Source organism: Tiliqua scincoides, chromosome 4, assembly GCF_035046505.1.
Source record: "Tiliqua scincoides isolate rTilSci1 chromosome 4, rTilSci1.hap2, whole genome shotgun sequence".
Classification (NCBI taxonomy): domain Eukaryota; kingdom Metazoa; phylum Chordata; class Lepidosauria; order Squamata; family Scincidae; genus Tiliqua; species Tiliqua scincoides.
This window is the reverse complement of record NC_089824.1, coordinates 61189312-61210892: the sequence shown is the minus strand read 5'-3', so window position 1 is coordinate 61210892 and position 21581 is coordinate 61189312. Positions and strand designations below refer to the sequence as shown.

The 21581-nt window shown below is 41.4% G+C and overlaps 1 protein-coding gene across 4 annotated transcripts in view; it reads right to left on the bottom strand.

The window, feature by feature from the left end:
- GNAL (G protein subunit alpha L) overlaps nt 1-21581 on the bottom strand; it is a 166181-nt gene that overhangs the window by 8871 nt on the left and 135729 nt on the right. For all 4 annotated transcript variants that reach the window (XM_066626568.1, XM_066626571.1, XM_066626570.1 and 1 more), the window contains 5 exons: nt 6838-6892; nt 5473-5546; nt 4514-4572; nt 4149-4269; nt 1629-1759 (listed from right to left, as the gene is read on the bottom strand). In XM_066626568.1, coding sequence (XP_066482665.1) covers nt 1629-1759; nt 4149-4269; nt 4514-4572; nt 5473-5546; nt 6838-6892 — 440 coding nt within the window. The remainder of the gene's footprint in view (nt 1-1628; nt 1760-4148; nt 4270-4513; nt 4573-5472; nt 5547-6837; nt 6893-21581) is intronic.

The window sequence follows — 21581 nt, the reverse complement described above, 5'->3', positions numbered from 1 at the left end:
ATTCTTATTTCAGACAATCCCAATTTTATTAAAAAAGGTTTTCTTTCAAGATTTGAATAAAATGATGGCTAATTTCATATGGCAAGGGAAAAAAGCTAGAATAAAGATGAAATTATTACAAGATGTTAAAGAACGAGCTGGTTTCGGAATGCCAAATTGGGAAATTTATTACTATGCAGCGGCATTAAATTGGATAAAGGATTGGGCAGAAGCTGAAAAATCTAGAGAGTTAAAATTAGAACTACACGATTTGCAGGTTGGTCCACATGCCTTTTTGATTTATGATAAAGCCAAATATCATAGTTACTTTAAACAACATCTGATAAGAAGAGCATTGTTGTTTGTCTGGGAACAAATCAGATATGAAGTTTACGAGAAGATTCCAAGATGGGTGAAACCGTTAGAAATTGATACTAGGCCAATGTGGTTGCGAGGTTCACAGAATAGGAGATATGATGAACTATTAGATGAGAAAGCAGTTATGTACTCAAAAGAGGTATTGTGGGAGAAAGGGATTGAACTGGATTGGTTGACGGAGTTACAGATTAAAACAAGATGGTTGAAAGATAAAAAAAAGAAGGAATCTACCCAGAGGAGAGAGAATTTGATAAAATATTTTTATCAAATGAGCAAAATTATATCAGAAGGATGTATCAATATCTGTTGAGTATGGAAATGGAAGACGAATCGGTAAAAGAGGTAATGATTATATGGGCAAAAAATATTGGACATAATATAACAATGAATAATTGGGACCAGCTTTGGAAGAGAAATATGAAGATAATTAAGGCAGTAACAATGAAAGAAAACATATACAAAATGTTTTATAGATGGTACCTGTCTCCAGGTAGATTAGCAAAAATGTATCCCGGCACATGTGATAAGTGTTGGAAATGCAAAGAGGTGAAAGGTTTTTTTTATCATATGTGGTGGCTTTGCCCTAAGGCCAAAAAATTTTGGCAAAAAATGTATAGAACTATTCAAATTATTTTTAATTGTGAAATACATTTCCAACCAGAACTGTTTCTCTTGAGCATTTTTCCTGAAAGTTATAACAATGATCTTAGACATATTTTGTTGTATGCAATTATTGCAGCGAGATTGGTGTATGCTAGATTGTGGAAGAACCCTGATACTCCCACTGTAGAGATGTGGATTGAGAAATTATATGAGATGGTCGAAATAGATGTGTTGACGGAAAGATTGGGAGATGGCGAAATAGAGAGAATACAGAAATTGTGGAAACCATTGTATGAGTGGTTAGATAAACAATAAGTTATTCAAGGATGATAGGTAGGGAAACATAAGAGTATCGGCTACAGTTCTGCGATTTCCTGGTGTTTTTTCCCTTGTGTATTACCCTGTACATATATGTTTGTGATTTTTCCTGTACCCATGTCTTAAAGTAAGTAAATAAAAAAAAAGAGCATAGAGTTACTAGGTTTATGGACTCTAGAGATTCCTAGAACTGTATTTCACTGTAGAGAACTAGAGAATCTCTAGTTCTAGAGATTCTGGGCTATTGTGGCTTCAATGGGCAACCCTAACTGCCAAAACTCAGAAAGGGATAAATTTCACATACTGATCAGCCAAATCAGCCAATTACTTAATCATGTTTAGAAACTCACCATCTTCAGGTACAGTGTAACGTAAAAATTCAGGAAAGTAGTCTTCAATTTTAGACTTCCCTGCCAAAACCTTCTCAGCCAGCATGTCTTGTTTGTTCAAGAACAAAATGATAGAAATGGTCCGTAACCATCTGCAAAGACCCAAGCAAAGCATCAGTACCATCTTCTAAAAATGCTGGAACTGCCTTCCAGGATCAGGCCATGGTCCACATAGCCCAGCACTCTGATTTCTAACTATGGAAATTCACAAGCAGGGCAGGAAAGGGATGACCACCCACCACACCCTGCCACTCTTTTACTCCAGCACTGAACAATGAGAAGCATAGTGCCTTTGGTACCACTTAACCATTGTGGCTTGTAGAAGTACCATGAATACACCAAATTCTTGAGAAAAAAACCCCATCAATGCGATCTTGTAATGAATTTCACAAATGAATTACGTATATATTTTTGCTTCATTCCAGGTACATATTATGCATGCAACTTCCTGCTTTATCAATTTACATTAACAGATCACTTAAAGCAGAACTTAAGTTTTGCTAAGACTAGACCAATAAATGTTGTTCTATAGTCATATTTGCTTACACAAAGCAAGTTTGATAATCATGTTTAGGTCAGGAGGAAAGAGCCTCTACCCTGCCACCCTTCCTACAACTACAGAATTGGTTAGCAATCCTAGGTGTTTCTCAACTTCCAATTGGATTTGTTTTACTAAACTAGGCCATATGTAAACTAAATTCTGCTTGCTTCTGGAATGTGTATCTCTCATTTTGGTGCATACACAGGGCTATTATGGTCTTTACTTCTGTTCTCTGTCTTACAAGGGGCCTTTGTATTCCAATTAGTACTAGTGATAGATCTGAATGGCTGCTGGTTTTTATGCTTTCAAATGCAGAGCAGCTATTGTTTGTCCCAATAGCTTTTGCTGCAGTCTAACAACTCCATACCAAGCACTGTCTAACCAAATTTAGTTGGCACAACAACTCCACTCATTGTATGACTATTACAATTGTAATAGTCAGCGCCAAAATGGTGACTGCAGCATCCAATGCATCTTGGGCAGCTACTGCCACCTCCTCAAGAGAAGGCAACTTTCATCCCCTTCCCCCAGGTAAGGAAAGTAGCCCCACAATGGGGCTACTTGATTCTGTGCCTGCTGTTGAGCTGGCAGAGTCACAGAATTCTGGGTCAAGCTAAGAGGCTTGATGAGGGACTCTGGATCCGGTGGAGCCGAGCTTCACTGGTCCCGCCCCTTTCCTCCCTGCTCCCTCTTCTGCCCTATGTCTTCCCGCCCTCAACCTGCCTCCCCCTGCCCTGGAATGCCTCCTCCCTGCCTTCCCCCACACCCACGCTCACCTCTCCACCGCCAGGCAGTCCGGGTGACCACTGAGCGCGCTGGGTCAGCACTGGTGGGAGTCTGGCAGTAAGCCCCACAAATGTGCTTTACGGCATATTTGCGACAGTGCACGCCTCAAGGCTGCATTTTAGTTGCACCAGCACGAAAGTTGGATAGGATTGGGCCCTGAGGCATTTATGTCATACCCAGAAATATCTTCAACTGTCCCTCCCTTATTTGTTTGTTTTGCATAACATCCAGCTTAAAAAAGACTTCTGTCGAACTCAAAAGCTTGTTTGTCACTCTGTGATGTCTTGGTAGGACTAAATAAAGGTATTGCCCTACTGTTGATTTTGGATTTTTCCTAATAGACCAGCTAGCTGCCTACAATTTTTAATCTGTAGGAGCCAGATGTAATCTGTGGTGTGAATGAATGAGTGCTAATAAATAAAGCTTCCTGCATTATGGTGTGGTATAAAAATGAACTTCTATGCAAGGATTCATTTTGTCTGGCTACTCCCAAACAGATGGTTGGTGCTGTCAGCCCTAACAATACTGATCAGCTTTTTGAAGCTGGGGCCTACTCCAATAACCCTGCCTTTCTTGCTTCATCCCTCAAGGTAGATCAGGGGTCTCCAAACCCTGGCCCGGGGGCCAGATGTGGCCCACGACAAGCCTCTATCCGGCCCGCAGCCAGCCTTTTGTCCCCTGAAAGCCTCTGGCCCACTCAACTATACATGACCAAGCTGTGCTCTGGTTGTGTCTGGAGGGTGTTCCGAGGGCCAGAGAGGTTGAATGAATGAGCCCATTCATTCATTCATTCATTCCATCATCTAAGTTCCATCTCTAATTTATTTATTTAAATTTTATATTCAAATTTTTTTTCCGGTCTCCAGATATCTGATGCAGCCCTCTGGCCAAAATGTTTGGAGACCCCTGAGGTAGATCATGGCTGGTGATGTTGAGGGTGATCCTCCAAAACAGCAATGTGTTTGCTGTCCACTGCTATGCATGGTAATTACTAGGTTCAGCACCAAGCACTTTTTTGAGGAATACAACACTGATTTAAAACCAGAATACAAATACTGAATGTGGTTAACCAGCTACTTTCCATGAAATGCTAGATACTACTTTTTGTTGTTTTCACCAAATAAATGTAATTGCTCTGTACATGGAAATTTTACCTGTTGTTCCATATACTTTTGAAGAGGTCAAGGGACTCCCGTAATCTGTTTGTATTATTATCTTCCCTTATGACCATGTTGTAGCTGCTACAGGCCGCAACGAAGATAATAGCTGTGACATCTGCAAGAGGAGATACCACAGAAGGAATAAAGAGAAAAAAGTTTTTACCCAAGGATAGGTACATTACACAAGTTATTATGATGATAAATATTCAAACATACTTTATGATGGTATTTGCAAATGCAATTTTGATAAATGAATGGATGATTTCCTACGATTAAGAAACTCAAGCCAATGTAAATGAAGTATGTTTGTAACTTAAAAATGAGAAAACCACTCAGATAAAACAATGTGAAAATATTACCATTGAAACACTGAATCCATTTTCTTCTTTCATCTCTCTGACCACCTACATCAAACATGCTGTTGAAAAGTGAGGTGTTAGTTCTTAACAAGTGCAAGGAAATTCACACTTTTCATGCTTATCTTGTACTTTTTTTTTACAGCTCCAAATGAAATAGCAATAAATACTGCATGAAAGGACACATTACCTTACAACTCTGCAAATATTTCCACATTCCTATAGTCACTGCATGATTTTAAGCAGTCCCTCCCTTCAAAGCTGCATTCCTGACAAGCACCTTTTACCAGATGTGCTCGTAAAAGGGAAAAAAATCATTTGGAAAAAGGGATGAAGACAGAGGGCAAGATAAAGAAGTGTTTCAAACAAACCCTCTCAGAAAAGGGCAAGAATTTAATATCAAGGAAAGATGGACTATGAACTTCATAAAATTTTCAAAAGACCGAAAAATGTATTCAGGCTTGCTAGAGCTCTATAAGCACTGTTTATAATGTAGCCATTTTAATATATGATATACCCTTAAGGATAAAACATTTCAGAATATACCCCAAATCCAAAGAAGTTAAAATATTAAAAGGGCTTTTTCAGGAAAAACATGACTGTAGCCAAATTGGTAAAACTATTTAGCGGTATCGATATCTCATATGTTCATTAACATTCTTGTAAAGCTATGTCTGTTTAGTAATGGGAAAATATAAAATTTCAGCACCTGGATTACCAAAAAACAATAAGCAATATTTTAGAAAGACATTATCAGCAAAGGCCAGAACAGTTGACACAAAATAATGCTAGTATATGTGTTTCAAACTTCTCTTTCCCTTTGAGTAAAGGCAAATTCTGCTGCATCTGACAAGTGCAAGGAAGTTTGAAAAAACTTATTTCTATAGTAATAAAGATAATTAACTTGCCTCCACTTTCCCCATGATTACACAATAGGTACAAATTATTGTTAGGGTACTTACTGAAAGTTTACTTTATCTACTTGAAATCTTGTCTCAAAAATTCCAGATGTCAAAACCCTGCATCTTAAGAGGTCCTGGAGACAAGGAATAGAATTTGATGTCTGGGATTTTTCACACCAACAAAACCTCTCTATAAAAGTACATGAAATACAGCAACCTTTCAGTGTAACCGATGCAGTGTAGATCAATATAGTCATTGCACTGTGTGCACTCAGATGAGGTATAAGTTTTATTATCTCTAGAGTGTCCCTAACTATTAGGTCCTTGTTATTAACTTGATTTTGTAAGTTCCTCTTTCCCTCAAGAACTTTGCAAAGTGCGCAATTATCATGTGTCTCTTTATCATCATACAGTTTTCTAGAACTGTATGCAGTTGTGTCTAATAGCTGCCATTCACAATCATGGTACCACCTTTTCTTTGGAGATACTGATCAGAATTTGAAGAATCACTTAGGGCGCAATCCTATCCTACGCTGGAACAGGCAAGCCAACCGGCTTGTGCTGCATCCAGCACAGGATAGGGGCCCAAAGTGGCTCGGCCAGAGGTAATGGGAAACTTTTCCCCTTACCACTGGGTAAGGCACCCTGGCCCCTATTGGTCTCCTGAGGTGGTGCAAGTTTGAGGAGAGTGGAGCAGCTTCAAGCCATGCTAAACTTCCTGGGAACAGGGGTAGGATCCAGCATAATTGCCAGGTCCCAGTCCTGCCTCCCGTCCACGGGGCCGCCTACTGCCCTCCCTCCCCTTGCCCTGGAATGCCTCCCTCCTGTCTCCTCCCCCCACACCAGAGTCTTGCATTGGCCGAGCTTGACTGATGAAAGAGCCTCTGTCAGCATGGAGGCTTGTGTCAGCCTCTGCAGGCATGTTTGCAACCCTCCTAGGCCGGCGCAAGGGACTTCACCGGCCCAAGGGCACCTCTGGATTGTGCTCTTAAGCTCAAAGAAGGGGCTCAAAGCTGTGCAGTGGAATGTGCTTTTTAAAAACCTTTTTTCTTTGAACAGCTGCCCTCCAGGTCATATAATATGGCCTGTTTATGACAGTGTTTCAAAAGCCATTTGCCAAGCAATATTGGGGAGACTACTGGAAGGAAATTGTCTCTATAGGACCTCATAGAACTCATATAACATCTGAATTAACACAGTTAATAGTTTTTTGAATCCTTGGGACAGGAATAGAACATAAGGTAGGTTTAACACTTAACCAATCCAAAATGCCAAGTGGCTATTATCAGGTGATCACAATCGATGCATAATGAGAAGATTGTTGAATTAATCCATTTCTAGTCTGACACATTTTTTCAAATTTAAACTTGTATTTGAAATTAAGTTATAAAAGTTGACTTGTAGTTTATTCCCTGTTTTACTCACCTGATCTGTAGGCGTGTAATCAGGCAGACTGACACTGTCTATTCTTTCTAGAAAGCTGAAAGAAAACATAACAAGTAGGAGTGGAAGTTTTAATATTAAACTCAAAAAACTGCTGGTCTGTCCCGTTAATATTCCATTTTATACTTAGACAATTTAAGGAGTGGATAAAGTCTGCAACCAAAGTGCATAAAAATCTCTTGTCCACAATACACAGGAAGGGAGAGCTATGGTAACGGGGGTAGGATAGCACAAGTCAGGGGAAGGACTTCCAGATACCCCCTTCTGATCTTTCTCTTTTCAGGTGCTTGGCTGAATTCCAGTTTTGAGTGTTTGTGCCTGGGACTGGCAACTGTGACAGACTGGAGATTCTGTTAATCCTGCTACCACAACTCTGCTGGCCTAAGCCAGCAAAGGTGATTTCACTGTTGAGGACTCCCAGGACCCCAAATCATTACTAAGTGTGTCTTGTTAGATGCTACTCAAGATTTCATGGCCGCTGTTCCAGGCCTTTGCTCTGGTTGTGGGCTGGAGGTTCTTTGGGATCCAAGGAAGAAGCAAGTCTAGTCCAAGGCTGTCATAAAAGAGCTTTACTTGTCTAAAATCTACTCTCTAAAATCTCCCCAGGGAATGTCCACCTGATGCTGACTCTCATACTTCTGGTGCCAGGCAAAGACCTTTCTATTTTTTGAAGCCTTTAAAAAAATAATTTTTATTTGTTCCCCTGCATTTAAATCCTGCTGTGCTTCTAATTACTATTTTGTTACACATTGTTTTTATTTTTATTTATTACTAGCTTCTGGGTCAGTGTTCAGAGTTAAGGGCAGAGTATGATTGTTTTAACAAATACAGCAATACTCCAATAGTTATGTATTCAGTTGTATGATTTCTGATAGTCCAGCATAAAAATGACCAAGGGTCAAAAATGACCAATCCTATGCAGTGCACACCTGCTCACCGCCAGTGTGCACTGTTGCAAACATACCATAAGGCACATTTGCAGGCCCTACTGCCAATGGAGCTGGAGCGCCGCCGTTCAGTGGTCATGCAGACTGCCGGGCAGCGGAGAGGTAGGTGGGGGTGTGAGGGGCGGGGACAAGGCATCCTGGGCCAGGGGAGGCAGAGGGACAGCAGGGAGAGGGCGGGGAGGAGATGAGCCTGGGGAGGGAGCAGGACAGAAGGGAGACAGGACCAGTATAGCTTCACTCCACCAGATCCTGAGCCTCCATGTTGGGCCAACCCTCGGATTGCCGTAGAATCAAGTAGCCCCATTGCGGGGCTACTTGTCTTACTCAGGGGAAAGAGACAAAAGTCCCCTTCTCCCGAAGAGGCAGCAGTGGCTGCCTGGGGCACGCTGGATGCAACAGCAGCCATTTTCGGTGCCACTGCAGCCCGGGACTCTAGGCAGCTCAGGATTGAACTGTGAGTTAGCTTCAGTAAAAAACGAATAGATTACGTTGTTGATTCTGATACATCTACAGGTCTCCAAACCCTGGACTTCCTTAAGCCAGCTACCAGCTGGGGTCAGGGAAGCTGAAAGGGGAGAGACCTGGACAGCTTCAGTGACCTAAACTTAACTGTTCCTCCTGACAGGGTGCACCTTTCTCCTCTCCTCACAAAAGATGCAGAGTGCTGTAAGTGCTAAAGTAGGAAGTCAGAAACCCTGAACCAGTGATTTTCAACCTTTTCTATCTCACCACACACTGCCAAAGTGCTAAAATTGTGAAGGCACAACACCAGTTTTTTGACAAGGCATACCATGCTGCTGGCAGGGTGCTCACATTCCCCAATGGCCCTACTAATGAATAACCCTCCCAGTGGCATCGCTAGGGGGGTGCGGGCCGCACCAGGTGATGCACTGGGGGGTGACACGCCAACTACCCCCCCACCCTGCCCCACCCTTTGAAGGAACCTCCTGCCCTAAAGTGCAGTCTGAGGCTTCTGAGGTGAGCCTTGCACATGCGTGATGCTGCAGCAGCCTCCTGCCTGCGTTCGGAGGCTTTTGAGGCGCTGCACGCATGTGTGAGCCTCACACCTGCAGCGCAATGCATGGCAACCTCCAGCTCGAAGGGCTCGAAGGGCTGGAGGTTGCTGGGACATCATGCTCTTGTGCCCTCCCCTCTTTCCTCCCAGCCCTCACCCAAGCAGCCTGGGAGCCCTGCAGCACCGAGACTGGGCCTTGCACTTCATCGCTGCTGCCATTAGCCTGCCCTCCTTCCTCTCTGTGGTGCACAGATAAGGGGAGTTACTGCTGCTCCTCTATCTGCCTGTTTCCCACCTGCCTGGCATTTGCTTTGCAAACAGGCGACCCACTGTTTGCAAGAAGCAGACTTTGTTTTTAAAGAGATAGCAGCCCTTCCAGCCCAATCCTCTGCATGTCTACTCAGAAGTAAGTCCCATGACAGTCGGTGGGGCTTACTCCCAGGAAAGCGTGGATAGGATTGCAGTCTTAGAGCCCAGTCCTCTGCATGTCTGCTCAGGAGTAAGTCACATTAGAGTAAATGAGGCTTACTTCTAGGAAAGCATGGAAGGGCTGCTGTCCCTTTAAAAACAAAGCCTGCTTCCTGCATGCCCAGTGAGTTCCCTGTTTGGAAGGGAGAGTTCAGTTCTGCCTTTGTGGGGGGGGGGGGTTGGAACTACTCTTTTTCTGGGTGACTAGTCTGAGCCTGGGTGGCTGGATGCGCCCCAACTGCAGGCTGCACTCAGAAGCCCAGAGAGAGGACAAGGAGTGATGATGGGGAGGTGTGTATTTCCTTCTCCCCCAATGATCATGGAGGGGGGCAAAAAAGTTTGTTGCCCCAAAAAAGGCAGCCACTTGAAATCGTGCTCTGCAAAAGTAGAAGGGGAGGTGGAGATCCCCTGTCCCTCACCAACTGCAGGAAAGTGGGAGCAAAGGGCTAAGTTAGTTGTAGCTCTGATGCTGTGTCTGGGACTGGATAAATTTGTGAAACCCTCAGCAAATTTGTCTCTTCCTTGGGCTTCTGCCCTTTCCCTTGCTCCCTCACTTCCGCAGCCTGTATATTTTCAAGATTATTGCCTTCTCCAACATTTTCTACATTTTAAAACTTCCTTCCCCCACACTGTTGTTTCCCACCCCAGACAGACTGAACAGAACAAACAAACAAGGGGGGGGGATATCTGTAGAGAGAGTTGCAAGAAGAGAGTCAGAAGCTGGAGAAGGGGGGGAAGCCTGGAAGTGCCTGCCTCTCTGTAATATTGCATCCCAGCAGGATCAGTGTCATGGCAGTACTACAAGGGTTAAAATGCAATTCTATCCACGCATACTTAGGAGTTAGCCTCATTGTATTCAATTTAACTTACTCCCAAGTAAGGGTGTGTGGGATTGCAGTCTCCTCCTTTGATTGAAATTGAGCACTGGAAGTTGTTGTAGGGTATATCACAGAGCAGCATTTGCACAATTGCATATATATTTTGCAGGATTTGCATACTGTGCTCCAATGGCAAAACTGGAATTATTCAAGATGTTTTGATTTCTGTTTTGTTGAGGGGAGAGCTAGGGAAGAACAAGGAGTGATGATATACAAGCTAGTACTATTGGTAGGGAAATAATGAGACAGGAACTCAAATCTCTTAGAGTTGAGAATTGCTGTAGTTTTGGAGGCTTTTGAAGAGAGTGACACAGTGTATCTTTAAGCAGAGGCCGGGTAGCCCCTATCTGGAATGTTGTAGCTGTGGACACTCTACACTGGCAGAGGGTTGGGCTTGATGATCTTGAAGGTCCCAACTCTGATTTCTATGATTCTCCATGTGACATCCTGTGATGACTCTTCACATGATGTTGAACATTGCTTGTAGTATGATTTCACACAGAAAGCATTGAAAACCAGAATATGTGTGTATAGAACAAGTGTGTCCTCTATTGAAGCCAGTAGACTAAACCTGTTGAAGCTAGCATTTTATAAGCTGAATCAAGTTCAGTTCCAGAAATGTGTACATTAAGGCAGTGTGTATGATATTGTAATTTAAAGGTGGAATTTTAATGATGTGGGAGGGCAGTGATGTGGGGTGGAGCAATGATGCATCACCACACCCACTCCTCAGGATCATTGCCCCACCCACTGCATGGGAGAAGGTCAATTATGGGCGGTGACATGCTGGCCTTCCCTATTGGGTGAGGCAACCCCTAGTGATGTCACTGACCCTTCCCCAAACTCCTGCTGCACACCTGCAGACCATTTGCAGCACACCAATGTGCTGTGGCACAGTGGTTGAAAATTGCTGCTCTGGAGGCTGCAAGGAGGGAGGAACTGGCAAACCCCAGTCCATTCCCTCTTCCAGTCCTGCTGGCATCAGAGTATGCTGCTTATAGCTGTAAAGATCTCTCATGTCAAATTCTTTTTTTAATAAAACTCCATTCAAATGGCAGCAAGGCATATTTTACCTTTACCTTCAGATTGATGGATACCTCAAATCTGCTAAAAAATTCTTTCTCATAAAAGAGCTGTAGATAAAGAACCCAGGACATAGCTCAAGTGCAAACAGAGTGTCCTAGCAACGGGAAACACTGTGTCTTAGGGAGGAGGGAAACAATGATGACACCAAACTTTTCCGAGTGGTGAAGACCAGAAGTGATTGTGAGGAGCTCCAGAAGGATCTCTCCAAACTGGCAGAATGGGCAGCAAAATGGCAGATGTGATCCGATGTAAGTAAGTGTAAAGTCATGCACATTGGGGCAAAAAATCAAAACTTCACATATAGGCTAATGGGTTCTGAGCTGTCTGTGACAGATCAGGAGAGAGATCTTGGGGTGGTGGAGTACAGGTTGATGAAAGTGTTGACCAAATGTGCGGTGGCAGTGAAGAAGGCCAATTCTATGCTTGGGATCATTAGAAAAGGTATTGAGAACAAAACGGCTAATATTATAATGCCGTTGTACAATTTGATGGTAAGTCAACACCTGGAGTATTGTGTCCAGTTCTGGTCACCGCATCTCAAAAAGGATGTAGTGGAAATGGAAAAGGTGCAAAAGAGAGCGACTAAGATGATTACTGGGCTGGGGCACCTTCCTTACGAGGAAAGGCTACGGCGTTTGGGCCTCTTCAGCTTAGAAAAGAGACGCCTGAGGGGGGACATGATTGAGACATACAAAATTATGCAGGGGATGGACAGAGTGGATAGGGAGATGCTCTTTACACTCTCACATAACACCAGAACCAGGGGACATCCACTAAAATTGAGTGTTGGGAGAGTTAGGACAGACAAAAGAAAATATTTCTTTACTCAGTGTGTGGTTGGTCTGTGGAACTCCTTGCCACAGGATGTGGTGATGGCATCTGGCCTGGATGCCTTTAAAAGGGGATTGGACAAGTTTCTGGAGGAAAAATCCACTATGGGTTACAAGCCATGATTTGTATGTGCAACCTCCTGATTTTAGAAATGGGGTATGTCAGATGCAAGGGAGGGCACCAGGATACAGGTCTCTTGTTATCAGGTGTGCTCCCTGGGGCATTTGGTGGGGCCACTGTGAGATACAGGAAGCTGGACTAGATGACCCTACGGCCTGATCCAGTGGGGCTGTTACCAAGATCTAGGTCTACAGAGCTTGCGTCCTGAGTACACTTCTGTACTGCAGCGAGTCATGGACTCTTCGCTCACAACAGGAGAGGAAACTGAACGCTTTCCACATGTGCTGCCTCAGACACATTCTCGGCATCACCTGGCAGGACAAAGTTCCAAACAACACAGTCCTGGAACGTGCTGGAATCCCTAGCATGTATGCACTGCTGAAACAGAGACGCCTGCGTTGGCTCGGTCATGTCGTGGGAATGGATGATGGCCGGATCCCAAAGAATCTCCTCTATGGAGAACTCGTGCAAGGAAAGCGCCCTACAGGTAGACCACAGCTGCGATACAAGGACATCTGCAAGAGGGATCTGAAGGCCTTAGGAGTGGACCTCAACAAGTGGGAAACCCTGGCCTCCGAGCGGCCTGCTTGGAGGCAGGCTGTGCAGCATGGCCTTTCCCAGTTTGAAGAGACACTTGGCCAACAGACTGAGGCAAAGAGGCAAAGAAGGAAGGCCCATAGCCAGGGAGAAAGACCAGGGAGAGATTGCACTTGCTTCCAGTGTGGAAGGGATTGTCACTCCCGAATCGGCCTTTTCAGCCACACTAGATGCTGTTCCAGAACCACCATTCAGAGCGTGATACCATGGTCTTTCGAGACTGAAGGCTGCCAACAGGTTATGTTCTTAATGGACCCTATCTCCTATTACCTGATTTATTAAACTCGGATGCTATGGCAACGAAACAGGCAAGCTGCAGTACAGAAAGGTGATGAGTGAATCCACAAAAGCTTAAAAAAGGTGAAGGCACCAAACAGGGAAGACTGCTAAGGCCCTTCCAGGTTCTCAGTTTACAGCACAACAAGAGCAGTTGTTGCTCAATTATGGGATCCAGGTGGTTATGTTTGGGGGATAAACTGCAATACGTAATTACAGGAAAAATGTGCTTCTTTCTCAAGCTAGCAGAGTCATTGTAGTTTGGAGTCATGGTTAGATATGACCGTATGAGCGGATAATACCTGTGATGTCATTAACTGTAGGCTTATACCATAGTCTTTCGAGACTGAAGGTTGCCAACCAACCACTAACAACGTGACACACAGCCTCCCTCATGCTTATGTTATGTTGAGACCCAGCAGGTCTGAGAGTCACAAAGCAAAGTCTAGTGAAGATTTATATTAGAAGGGAAACTGAAAAGGGATTAATGTTTGCATTTGGATCAGTCCATTTCAGCAACCATGCAAGTTCCCTCTCTGTTGTATTTTGGGTTTGAAGTACACTCTACTCTTCTATGAATCTATGTGAAAAATCACATCAATGGTAGCATTATTAATGCTGGCTGCCACAAGAATAAGGCTCAGACGAACTTCATATAAGCCTTCCTGAGAATTGTAAGAGCAAGTCTACATGAAGTGGTACCTCTAATGCTAAACACATTTTCTTGTGGTTGACAGCTCAATCCTATCCAACTTTCCAGCACCGGTACAACCATGCCAATGGGGTGTGCGCTGCAGTCTGCAGTAGGGTGGCAGTCATGGAAGCCTCCTCAAGGTAAGGGAATGTATGTAAGTAAGGGAAAGCCCCTAGGCCCCGCAGCTGAGTTTCTCAAGTCTGTGCTAGCTATTTTGAAGCTCAGTGCTGCCACTGAATTTAGGATTGGGCCCTCAGATATCCTGCACATCACAAGCTTGGTTTGATAAAATCAGTATTTCTTTGAATTTTTAAGTCAACTTATGTGGGTAAGCACTATGGGAGGGACAACCAAACTAAGGTGTACCAACCAACAGAGGACTCCCATATGCACTTCATGGAGTTTTCTTTTTGCCCTAGTATGAACAAAATCTGCAAGAACTTGCCAAAAATAAACTCAAAATAACAATTAAAAGCGTAGTACGAATATAGATCTTCTGAATCTATCTTAAATATTTCACATTGGTTACAGAGAAGGCCGAGAGGGAAAATATTCTTCAGTTACTGAGATTATTATATCTATTATGTCTATCTTTAGATTTATAAGTATCTTTAGCAAGTTGCCTAGGAGACTCAGCTGACACTTTCTTTGACAAGCAATCTCTAAATTTTGTCTTACGTAGGCAGGGAATTCAAAAGCGCTGATTTCAGTCTGCATATTTTTTAGCCCCCCCCCCCAAAAGGTTTGTAACTAAGGCCTTATAAATAAAAATAAAATGAATGTTTACATACTATGTTGGGACTCCCTTTCAAGCCAGATGAATGGTAAAAAACAAAACCAGGAGAAGAGTAGCCAATTAGGTGTAACCCTCCAATCGTAGCATTCCTAGGAGTATTTGCTTAGTGCTCCTGTTGAAATGAGACTTAAAACAGCCTAACTTGGGCCAAATACTGGTCTTGATTTTCATCTCAACATGTTTTTCATTCATGGAATCTTGCTAAAAGGTGAATCCAAAAGAAGACTGTGTGGGTTATTTACTATTAAAGACATAAGTTACCCTAGAAAAATTCTGCTACATCTATAATACTATTTCTTCAGAACTCAGGGCCCAATCCTATCCAATTTTCTGGCACCAATGCAGCAGCCTCAATGGGGTGTGTGCTGCATCCTGAGTTTGATGGAGGCCTTCATAAGGAAAGGTAATGCTTGTTTCCTTACCTCAGGGCTGCATTGGTGCTGGAAAGTTGGATAGCATTAGAGCCTCAGTGAGTTTTTAAGTTTGTTTGCTGTATTAAGTCCTCCACGCTCTATCCAGACTCTACAGGGATGCCACACTTCTTTGGCCTCCTCGAGTTGCTGTTAACCCCCCACTGCTACCCTTTTTATCTTTCTTATTTCCCCACCTCTGCTTGCCTTCCCTCTCTCAGTTGTTCCACATCTACTATTTTTGTTTTCACACTCCATAATTGTCTCTCAAACCAGGATTATGGGGCAGGGTGTGTCTGGGCAACATCATGATAACATGTACAGTGGTTGCACTGAGAAAAGTAGGACAAACTGTAATGATGTTCCACCATTTTCTTTTTTTAGCACAAATGCTTGAATTTTCTAGAATCAAAAGCTGAGGTTTGGAATGCTAACAAATAATTTGGGTACATGGAAAAGCTTCAGTCAGAAGCGGACTTCTTATTTAACATACACTACAGTTTTTCTAAGTGCCAAATTGCCTTCTCAAGATAAATTAATGAAGCAGCCTGCAGAGGGCAGCAACAACAGTGAAATATGAAGGCCCACATTACATTTGGTCAAGAGACAAGCATTCGGAATTGTTTACACTGCTGTTTTTGAGTCTAGCAAGAGACTTTAAATCTTTAAAGGGATTTTGTATTCTAACAACTATCTAAGATCAGTTCTCTGTATTTGCTGTAACAAATTTCTGTTAATGCAACAACTGGTAACACATCTTACACATCAAGGACACAGCTTTCGTATCTTAAATGTGAAATTTTATTCTATGTATTAATATGATGAGTAATTTTGTTGAGGAATGAAAGCTCAAATATTAGCATAACACTGACACTTATTTGAAGTAAAATTATTTGAAAACACAGGCTCCATTGCCTTAAATAATTTGAAAATGGCCACCCGTTTCTACTAGCTGACTAGCTCTACTGACATATGCTGCACACAAAACTATGTGCCTTCTGCACTGTATTTAAACATAAAAAGATTTCTAAAATATTGAATGTATGTGCATGATCCTAAATATGCCTTTTCCTACAAGTTCTAAAGACTTGCTTGTAGAACATCTTGAATGGAAATAAAGGCATAGGGATAAAACACCACAGATCATTTAATATTGCAAAAAGAAAGAGGTAAAATAATATTTTAGTATAGTTAAAAATTAATTTTAATGTTAAACATTAGTAGTTCTTAGTATTTTACCACAAGTATGTATTTAATGTTTATATAGTTTGGTGATTGTTAGGAAGCCGAATCTCCTCTTGCTACAGAGCCAACAAAGGCTTTTCATTTTGTTAAAAATGTACAGGGGTCACGGATAGAGATCCATGTACAAGAATTCTCTACTGCATTCCTTGAGTTAGGAATACTTCATACATAACATTTTTTCCCGACAGCAAATATCTAGAGTTTGTTTGGATAATCAAGCTGGACTTGCTGCAGAGGCAAAGTTTACAAAGGGTTTCTTCTTGCTCGTTTAAACTCTTGCGTATTTTACCTCTTCGCAATCTATGTGAAGTGTGTGTGTGTCACTTATGTGCTAGAATAGTGTGAGTGGGTGGTTCTGTGGCAATCTGACAGTGAGCTACAGTTGAAGTCAGCCAAAAATATGAAATCAAAATTAGTTTTTATTCAAAAATGAAACCATCCACACCAGGTGTTTGGGGAACCTGAGAAAAAGAGCCCCTCAAATACTGCTTCCCAATGGTTTAGGGAGCCATCATAACTGTATTGACATTACCAAACCCTGATCTTCATTTCAGATCTACCTGTATGCCTTGCAATGAACATCCTTCACACTGATTGACCAAGATGGCCATGCTCAACAGGCCAAGAAGTAAGGAGTCAAGATTACACACCATTCTTCCACACAATTACTATCATATGTTACACATTTCATTCATTGTTTAAAATGAACCTTCTTTGAAATTGTAAAAAATCCCTATTTAATAGGGATTTAATAAAGCCTGCCTATGTAAACCGCCTTGAATAAAGTCTTGAATAAAGACCAAGAAAGGCGGTATATAAATACCTGTTATATATATATATATATAAAAATACCTGTTATAAAAATTTATAAGCAAACTTTCAACACACTTATCTATCTACAGCAAATTACTTCACAGGTTTATCTATAATGCCACATATTAACAAACACTAAACTTTAAAAGCTAATAATCATTTGCAAGAAAAGGTTTCTGAAAGGCTTTGTGAAGGTTGCTCATTTTAAACATATGAGTTTTCAAAACTACCTGTCATCTTTTACTCAAATTTTACATAATGTATAAAGAACTTCTCTGTATTTTCTTGTTTTCCAGCTAAATTTAGCACTTGAACCACATTTCAGCTCAATATATATTTTTGGCTTCCGAGTCAAACCATTACCCTTGTCCTAGTACAAATAACTGGTTAAGATTTATATCTGGAAAACTGCCATTTACACAGAGAGATTAACAGATTCCCACGGCATCAAGGTTAGAATCTGGATATACAGCAGGATCGTTCACATGGAATACTTGTTTTCTGCTGTTGCTGCCACATGTTTCCAGATATTAAAAAAAAGAAGGAAGAGAAAGGACCATCTTTATATAACCAGGTGGTAAAGAATATTTCATGATTTGGTAGATTGCGGCTGAACAAAGTACAAAAGCAAGAGTTATTGAAAAGCATTTTCAATGTACATTTAAGATAATCTTTCTCTTACACCTTTGAAATTATTTTATTCATATATGAATATGCCTTGAAATTCATATGTGAATAAAATAATTTCAAGGGTATAAGATAAAAATGTGCGTTTATATCTATCACACGTAAGTTATTCTGAGTATAGAAAACAGAACTGACATAATATATCTGCAGATTAAAGGATACATATACTTCTGTAAAATAAATCTCATGGTTTCAGCCATTTGGATGTTGGCACATTGCTCATAAAAAACAAATGCTTTTGATGTTAACTGTTCAGTGATTGCTTTGGGGACTTGTAGGATACCATTCTTATCAGATTTTGGTGGTTACTTTTCAGCTTGTTCAACCTGCTTACAGAGTTTATTGAGCTGGTGGTCTACGACCTGTGCATCCAATCTTTGCTTTTCCTGGTAATTATATCAAGTAAGCCAGGGCTTTCTGTGTGACTGATTCATAGCTCATTAAAGGAAGAATCATGTACCATCTACCCTGAAAGAGGAAGCTGTGCACTTCTTGTTGAAGAAACTATCTTGGGACCCTTCTGTCAAATAATTATTGCTGAGTTGCCAATGTTCCATTTTGGGGCAAGTTCCTAGAGTGTACAGGTGACATTCCAAGTTTTTCTGGAGCGTCCTGATGATTTAGATCCCTATGTAGTTTGATTTTTGATCTGATTTTGGGACCAAACTTACTGGTTGCACTAAATGTATGACTTGAACTTGGAAGATGAATTGGGGGAAGAACGCAAAACTTTTGACTCTTCTGGACCTCTTAGCAGCCTTTCATACCATATCAAGTGGTATCCTCCTGGGCCACTTAACAGGAATGACTGTAGGGACACCATATGTAAGTGACTCCACCCACTGCTGGAGGGAAGGTCTCTGAAGGTGGTACTAAGGGTTGCTATAGCTGTAATATTTTTGCTGTAGTTTAAATTTATGTTGTTTTTATTATATTGTACAGTATTTTATTGTTGTTAGCTGCTTTCAATTAATTTGATAAAAATTGGGATATAAGCCTTCCAAAATTTTTAAAAAAGGAAATACTGTAAGGCTCTATGCCAACCTCCCCCACCTATGCAAACTCACAGGTGCACACACAGGCAGTCTGAGGGGATATTGCTGGGAATAGGAGATATATATCCCCCCTATATATCTCACAAATCCCCCTATTGCATGGTTTCTTAAACTATGGGTTGCAATTCACTTGCTGGATCATCATTGGTGGGCCCCCCACCCACCCTTGCATTCAGTTGGCTCCAAACTGGAGGCCTCTGGACATAATTGCAGACCGCAATGGCCTCCATAAGCAACTGAAAACCTCACTTCTGGTTTACTTTCAGGTTCATGAAAGTGACCTCCAGTTGCTTCCAGAGGCCTATGGTAGTCTTACACTGGCCCTTCTGGATTTGTGCCAGCTAAATAGCTGGTGCAGATCCAAGAAGCCCCAAGGGCCAACACAGAATAAGGGGATAAATATCCCCTACCCTGAGGAGACCTCCAGACACCTCCTAACCTGCGCTGGATAAACACAAGCTATGCGGCCTGGCTACGCCAGCGCACATTTAGGATTGGGCTGCCCATGGATAAATGCTCTGACTTTATATAAGCCAGTTTCATATGTTCTGAGAGAAACTTTATTTTTTATTTATTTATAATTAATACACACAGACACACAAACATACATTTAGGAGTGCTAAATACCATATACCATTACTCATTAATCATACTATATCTCCTAATCTACTACTTATCTACTTCTGCCTCTTATTAGTTTATCCATTTATTTATATAATATATGCTAAATTTTCCCTAATACATATTTTCTAAATTTTCACTTTCTATGAAACTTACTTCATTTACTCATAAACTTACTTCAATTACTCATTAATATTAAAACAAAATAATCTAATTACCAAAGTATAATGACTTATAAAACAATTCTTCCATCTACTTCTAACTCTAATTTCTTCCATCTACTTCTAACTTCTAATTTCCTATAATATCTTTTCTAAATATTCACTTTTTATAATCTCAACTAGTTCAATTACTCATTAATATCAAATAATAATAATCTAATTTCCAAATTATAATAAAACCAATAATCTCTTATGTTCTTTACCATTCTCCAATCTAATTCTCCAATTTGATTACATTTTTTTCTTTAACATAATAACCACCTATAAAACAATTCATCCACACGCTAACATTTCCAGCTTTTTTCCCCAATTCATTCTAATTCATATATATCAATTTTGTATATATTTATTTTTTAAGTAAATTTAAACCAGTTATTAACTAAATAAAATCCTCCAATTTTCTTTAACCCTCAGGATAACCCTCAGGTTTCTTTTTCTTTCTTTGTTTCCATTTTTTCTCCTTTAATATCTTTAATAATTTATCTCCATAACAGAATCCAATAAGTCCACACTTTCTTTTATAAGGTATGTTCATTCTTCCAATTAACTGGGATATGTTTTCTTCTTCTTGTTCCAACAAATTTTGTATTTTGTGCACCCATGTTACTCTGTCCATCTTCAATCTCCATCAGCGTCCCCTCTAGATTCTGTTGATTTTCCATTCTTCCAATTTCTGTCTTCACTCTTCTGATGATGATTTCATCCCTCACCATAATCTTTTCCGCTTTCTCCTTCTGTTTATCTTCTGTTTTCTTCACATCTTCCAATTGCTCCTTGCACACATCTATCTGAGAGAGAGTCTTTAAACTGGCTTGAATCTGCAAGGACCAACTCAACTGCTGTCTTCTCATTGTGAGCAATTTTTCCAAATTTTTGAGGATCATTTGAGTCCAAATATCTGGAACAGGCTCCATCTTGCAATTTCTCTCTAATCCACAAGATGTCCACAGCGTATTATTCTCCTTACTTTCACCACATGTTTTTTCAGTCAGGCATTTTTGAATTTTTCTTACAGATAACAGTGTGATTAATGGAGAAAAACAAAACAAAAGAAACTGTCTCAAGAAGAGAAAACTCTTTCAAGTCTAATAAAAATTATGTCCACAAGTATTCTGGATTTTAGTCCACACACCAAATTATATTTATAATTATAATCCACGACCAATTTATTCCATTACAAAGATAAAGAGCACTTTCAACTTTGGGTTCTGAGCTGTCTGTGACAGATCAGGAGAGAGATCTTGGGGTGGTGGTGGACATGTCGATGAAAGTGTCGACCCAATGTGCGGCGGCAGTGAAGAAGGCCAATTCTATGCTTGGGATCATTAGGAAAGGTACTGAGAACAAAACGGCTAATATTATAATGCCGTTGTACAAATGGATGGTAAGGCCACACCTGGAGTATTGTGTCCAGTTCTGGTCGCTGCATCTCAAAAAGACATAGTGGAAATGGAAAAGGTGCAAAAGAGAGCGACTAAGATGATTACGGGGCTGGGGCACCTTCCTTACGAGGAAAGGCTACGGCGTTTGGGCCTCTTCAGCTTAGAAAAGAGACGCCTGAGGGGGGACATGATTGAGACATACAAAATTATGCAGGGGATGGACAGAGTGGATAGGGAGATGCTCTTTACACTCTCACATAACACCAGAACCAGGGGACATCCACTAAAATTGAGTGTTGGGAGAGTTAGGACAAGAGAAAATATTTCTTTCCTCAGCGTGTGGTTGGTCTGTGGAACTCCTTGCCACAGCATGTGGTGATGGCGACTGGCCTGGACGCCTTTAAAAGGGGATTGGACAAGTTTCTGGAGGAAAAATTCATTACGGGGTACAAGCCATGATGTGTATGTGCAACCTCCTGATTTTAGAAATGGGCTATGTCAGAATGCCAGATGCAAGGGAGGGCACCAGGATGAGGTCTCTTGTTATCTGGTGTGCTCCCTGGGGCATTTGGTGGGCGGCTGTG